Below are 6,668 nucleotides of genomic sequence, written 5' to 3' on the forward strand. Positions count from 1 at the left end.
CAAAAGACAAATGGGAGAACATCAAAGAAATTCTCAAATCATTCATAATAAGATACAAGTAATACATGTATCAACTTGCTTGCTAGTTACAAAGTTTTGTAATCAGACATCATTTTTAGGAAGTTGAATGAAGTCTGACTCGTGCTTTTATCATCTTCCAGTATGTATTATATTTTCAAGAACTGGCATGTTTTGTACATATATTTGTATTTTCTATGTCAGGTCATGGTTATAACAGATATTACCAAATAATTTAGACTTTCGAAATGACAAACTGATTGCTTCAAACTCTTACTACAATAATTCTTTATAAAGATGATACCCTATGGTTAATCCATATTCATTTTTTGGCATCTTGGTACCTTCATGCAATTTTCTCAATGAACTTTTATTTACAGGATACGAGATGATTATGAAAAGGAGGATGCATTTCGAGGGCTTTGTGCTATTGTACCACCGCCTCCTTTTTTGTTTATCCCATCTTTTCATTAAGTTATTGAGTGGTGCTCATATACAAATTATTTCTGGAATCTGTAGGTTAGAGCAAACCCTTCCGGCATTGTGAACTCACTTGGTTACTTGTGTAAAGCTGTGGCAAGTTGGCATGTAAGGACCTTATGCCAAAATGCATGATATCAAAAGCAAAACTTGTTTCATTTCTTTGACTTTTATTCTCATCTCTCAGGAAATACGAAGTCAAGATTTACACAATGAGATTAGCCAAGTTTTGAATGGGTATAAACAGGTACTAAGATCATGCTTCTGCATGCCGTCTATTTACATTTTCTCGTCAAATTAACTCTACAAATGATAAACGTTCTAACAGATGCTCGGGAATGGGACATGGGAACAGTGGGTGTCCACGTTAGAGCCAGCAGAGGTGCAGAAATTGTCTAAATTTGGAGTATAAACAGAACCAAATGTTCCTGGTTGGTTTTCATCTGTGTTGCATTCGGGTCGGACAAGAGTATGTTTCTTGGTAGGAAGGACGCTAATATGACATTGTGCGCGTCTGAGATAAGATGAGAATATATCTGTTCGTTGGGAGGACAGCTTTGTAATCAATTGTGTGCTTTTGATCTTCCATTCCTGGTAATGGCCCTTGCAGATTGATTCCTACCAAGAAAAAAACGGGTTGATTCCAAGAGGGCGTGGTTGTGCTTTGGCTGGGCACTTGAGGGAGTTTGATCCTTCTGTTGTATGCTCATAGTTTTCTTATTATATATTTTCAGTGGCCAGTTCTGTCTGTAACTCCACTGATTTGTTTGATGCCGTTCAGCAGGTTGTCCACATTCCATGCGCATCAGTTTTCTTACATTAAATTTCTTGAAAGAATTTCTGTATTAGATTAATATCCATTATTTGATGATGTCATATCACAGACACTGCCTGTTTATATTAATGATCCGTATCATCCTTTGGCTGCAAAGTATATTTCATTGGCTATTCTCCTATACCAAAAGGAAATTAGTACCTAAAAATTTATTGTGAGATCATAGTGCCATCAAGTGATCAGCTAACTCCATGATTATATACCATAGAATCATTTTATTTTTTAACATTCTGATAGTGCTTTCTTTTATTTTTTTTCATGCCTCAGGATACGTTTTGCAGGTTGTTGAGACCAGCTCAGACTTTGACTCACTCCAACCATCTTCTTCACACCTGCTCATCCTATGCATTAAGATACAGCATGACTATAAATTTTTTGCCGACCCAGTCAATCACAATAAAAACTGGTTAGCGTAATTTCTGCAGGAATACATTTTTATTTTTTATTTTTATTTTTCTTTCAGACGAGAATCCTATTTGATATTTGATCTGATCTTCCTTATCTTTGACTGAATAAATCCTGTCTCCAGATTGCAAGCCCTTATATTAATTGTTTCTTGATACTTGCACATGAAACTGACAGTACCGAAATCCAGATCCTAAGTAACTTATAACTCACAGCTTAACATCTCCATTATTTTTAGTCAAGAAGATATCTTAGAAAGATATCATATCTTAGAATAGATTCCTAAAGGACTTTTATTGCACAATATATTTCCCTTCAAAATTCTTAGTACAATCATGGCACTTATGAGCAGGGAGTGTTGTTGGCTGAAGAACCTCTACTGAGTGAATAAAATATTTTATTCTTCATTTGCATGTTCATCCGTAATAATCTGCAGTGAGAAAGATGCAACTTAGAGGCATATTAAACTTTTTGAGGAACTTTGTCATTTGTAATATTCGGAGAAAAACATAATTATTTTAGATATATATAGTGCTAAAAATTAGGCTGAAAGAAAGATCCTCAGGTCTTTCATCAATCATATATTGCACAAATACACAAGGAGTAATTGCTTGGCTAAAAATTCTTGATATGCCAATTGTGATTGATTAGCTCGTTTATTTATACAAGGGCATATGAATTTGTTAAAATTTGTTAGGAATTTTGTTGAAGAAAACTAAAGTGCATAAACTATATAGTGCAAGTGTATATTATCACCATGTTCATCAATTTATTTTAGAGTTTTAGAGTCTTAAATTTATATAATAATGATTTAATATATTATGCTGAATCAATATTAGTTTCTACTGTTTGGGAATACTTATATGGATTGTATCCTTTTCTTTAAATTCTATGCAACATCATGGCATTTGTTTTATCTTTTTTATTTCTTAGTCAAATCAAGGATGATGGATGGTTTTCATGGGTATAAGGTGCATTGTTATTAGATGAGCAATCACTTTGAGACCTATGAAATGGGAAAAAAAAGGGGACTTTAGATAAGATCATCAACACTATTTTTTTTTAAAAAAATTGTATATATTTATTATTTATATAAAAGCTAATATCATTGATGAAGGCAAAACAATATTATAAAAAATTCTTATGCACATGAAACTATAACATAGGCACGACCCAAACCAGTGATTTGCTCTTGCAATATCTAATATAAATTGACTAACAATTTTTATTCCCTTGGTCTCCCAAGAATATGGCATGATACTCTTATATTGCATGTGGCAAAGGATCTTATCTAGAAAATGGCTAAAGATTTAGGATAACATGGCACTATAGATACACATTCCATAAGTTAAACTCCTTTGAAGGTATTCCCAAGAACAACATTTGTCGAAGCATTTATTAAAATTCAGATATATTTTTTTATGTTCATCATCTGACAAGAATGCAAATGCACCATTATCAGTGGTTCCAATTAACTAGCTTACATAATCTATATGTTCATAAAGTTCATTCAAACTCATTAAATTTACTGAGCTCATGTAGTCACTTCACCGGAGTCTGCGCCTCTGCCTGATTTGATCTGTCAGTCGTTCAATGGACAAGGCATTCTGATGCTAACGCTTGAGGAGTCAGCCAAGTTGTCCCTAGCAATTGAAGACATGACTAATGTATATTAGATTGGACAAACTTATAAATGCAAGTAGTACCTCCGTGTCCGATCAGTGTCATGCTCTGGAGCAGGACATGGAACTAGGCGCAGGACGAACTGACACGTAACAGTTCAGAGTGCATGCAAGCGAAACCCACCACGGCGTGCATGCACGTCGATGGGATGCATAGGCAGCACACATTTCGTGCCGTTGTTTCTGTGCTGGATCGTTGAAATGAATGGGCATCGATGGCCGTGGGGATCAACGCCGACGGGTCCATGTGATCCCACGTGAACCACATCTCGCGTTGTTGCACCCGCGCCAGGATGAAGGCGACATACAAATGCAGAAGTAAGCCGTGCACGCTCGAGGAGAGACATCAACGGAACCGACCCATCAAAACAGCGCCCCGGCCTAAGGAGGGGCGGGTCCCACGCCGCGACCTGTCTGTCGCCTCGCGCGACTGACGCGGTCAACGTCGTCGCGTTCGTCGGCGGAGAGGGGAGTAGTTTGATGCCTGCTGGGTAGTGGACACTGCTACGTGTCTTGAGCGTTATTACAAAAGAATGTCTAATTTATCATATTATTAAAGAGTATTTTAAAAATAAAAATAATATAATATTTTTATTTATATTTTAATATTTAAAATCTCTCTTTTTATATTCATTTTAAAATAATTTGGGCAAAAGTAATAAGAGCACTCTTCATTTTTCAAATCATCGACATTATACTTTCGGTATAGTATTTACTTCTGATATCTTCATCTTCCGTTTAAAATTTTGTCTAAATTTTGAATTGAAGTCGCATTATAATAGCTATGATTTTATGGCTCCTACAGCTTAGAGTCGTGAATTAAGGTGTTGATGAAAGATTTTCAAATATATTTTCGTCATATCTTTTATTAATTAGATTGATTGATTATTAACCAGATGTTTTTAATATGTAAATATCCTTCCGTCAAACTCTCTTAATTTCTAATGAAAAAAAGCTTATTAATAAAGTCATAATCGTTTGAAAGAATTAGGTAAAAATTAAATTTTTTTTGGGATAATTTAAAAAGACTCAATTGATAATTAAAAAACTCACATTAAATTAGTTTCTAGATGCAGACGTGGATTAGCCTATTATAAATGAACTTAAAGATGTCCATATTAGTTTTTTTTTTACTCGGACCCAGATTTGTTTATCAAAAAACATACTCAAGATTCACATTTCAAAGAACTTTAGCCCTCTTAAATAAAATTATTTTCCATGTTGTAATAATTATGATTGTGTAGTTGTTATAACTATTATAATTATAAGAGTTATAGTTACATAGCTATTATAATTGTTGTAGTTGTAGCAGCTACACAATTGTAGTTGGTATAATTATTGTAGTTGTAGCTGTAGTTGCTACAATTATTGTAGTTGTAGTAGTTACGATTACATAGTTGTTACAACGTGACCCTAAATTAGGGATGATAATGGATGAAGCTTAGATCGGATTTTATATCCTTCGTCTCCATATATATCGAAGATCAAATATTCATCCTTATACTTATACCCATTGAAGGATTAGATATCTTATATACTAATAATTTTTATTCTTTTCATCCAACTATCATCATTCAATAAAAGCATATTAGAATTAACATCATATTATATTACAAACCAGCACCACCTTAGTGCTAGTTTGTAAGCACCATCAGTGCTAGTTTTTACAAATCAACATCATCTTACATGCAATCAAAGGAGAAAGAAGAGAGTTGTCGCATGTAGAATAAAGAGATTAAAAAATTTAGATTTTAATTGCGTTAGATAATTCATGTCGGATGTCGTTCATATAAAAATGTGTAGGGTATCATTCTTTATATCGAATATCGATAGTCCTTCCATATCTTTCTCTATTCGGGTCACATATTAAATTTTCTGTCAAGTTCAGATGAAATTATCATCCCTACCCTACATTAAGATTTAGACGAGAGATGTATATAACAGAAATATCATCCCTATCATACATTACGAGTTAGGCGGAGATATGTATATCACAAATATGTATGAGTAGTGTATAGTATTTGTGTTATTTAAATAGGGTGTCTTTTTGAAAAAAAAAAAAAACAACATAAGATATGCGTTTGATGATTCAATATAAAAGAGACGTCTTTTGATTTTTTTTTTCTTCCAAATAATTTTATTAAAATTGCACTAATGTAAATTAGTTTGGATCAAAACTAATTAAAATTGTTTAAAATGACTAAAAATTATATTATAAGGACTTAGCATTCAACTTCAATTAAAATTGCACTATTTTAGAACAACTTTGATTAATTTTGGATCAAAACTAATTAAAATTGTTTTAAAATGACTAAAAATTATATTATAAGGACTCTAGCATGCAACTTCAATTAAAATTGCACTATTTTAGAACAACTTTGATTTAATTTCATCATTTTAAAATAATTTTGATTGATTAAAATTACTCTAATATAATAAAATTTTAATTAAAGTTATTCTAAAATACGTAGCTTTGATGAAAATTGCATTAAGATAGATAAAATATTATTTTGATAATTTTTTAAAAATAAATATTGATATATAGCTCTTTTAATGTTCTACATAATTTATTTTATAATTTAAAATTGTAACAATTCACAGTTGATTTAATCTATCAAATAATTTTAAGTGAAAACTATTTTAGGAAGATACCCATTTCAAATATGCACATCAAGAAAACTATAGAAATTGCGCTCTGTTGCGTATTCCCCATTCTAATGCTTTTATATACAGAGTTAGATGTTGCGCAACTCCATGTCCATGATTGTACATAATTTTCACTATAGTAGTGCCCCGTCACTTATTTTTTCTACCGTAGTAGCTGAATCGCTAGAATTAAAAACAAATACATTTTTCTAATTTCACCTTTTCTTCTAAAAAGTTCAAATATTTTGAACTCTGCTCCTTCGAGCTCCCTCGTGCCGCCCTTTACCTTCTTCGCCGATCAACTCTCTCGATGTTACCTCCCCTCACCTTGGCTAGCTACCTACTGTTGTTCATCTGCATGTACGTGCTCATATTCTACTATCTATCTTTTAATTCTACGCTCATATCTCGTCTTAGGGTTTAGAGTTTAACACGTTGTAGCAGCTAGCATGTTGTAATAGCTACAGAACCATATCTGTTACAACATTCTTATTTTAGGAATCATAGCTGCCATAATGTTTTGGTATAGTCACGTTGTAGTTGCTAAATGTTTTAAATCGCACCTGCTACAACGTGGTAGGACCACAAACAAGAACATTGTA

General features: G+C 32.9%; 1 protein-coding gene across 3 annotated transcripts in view; it reads left to right on the forward strand.

Annotated features, from left to right (window-relative positions):
* Nucleotides 1-1,381, forward strand: part of LOC122046175 (transportin-1-like) — a 38,244-nt gene extending 36,863 nt beyond the window's left edge. For all 3 annotated transcript variants that reach the window (XM_042606736.1, XM_042606738.1, XM_042606737.1), the window contains 4 exons: nucleotides 399-450; nucleotides 538-606; nucleotides 686-745; nucleotides 827-1,381. In XM_042606736.1, the coding sequence (XP_042462670.1) occupies nucleotides 399-450; nucleotides 538-606; nucleotides 686-745; nucleotides 827-910 (265 nt within the window). In that variant the 3' untranslated portion in view covers nucleotides 911-1,381. The remainder of the gene's footprint in view (nucleotides 1-398; nucleotides 451-537; nucleotides 607-685; nucleotides 746-826) is intronic.
* The last annotated feature ends 5,287 nt before the right edge of the window (nucleotides 1,382-6,668 follow it).

Source organism: Zingiber officinale, chromosome 2B (genome assembly GCF_018446385.1).
Source record: "Zingiber officinale cultivar Zhangliang chromosome 2B, Zo_v1.1, whole genome shotgun sequence".
Taxonomy (NCBI): domain Eukaryota; kingdom Viridiplantae; phylum Streptophyta; class Magnoliopsida; order Zingiberales; family Zingiberaceae; genus Zingiber; species Zingiber officinale.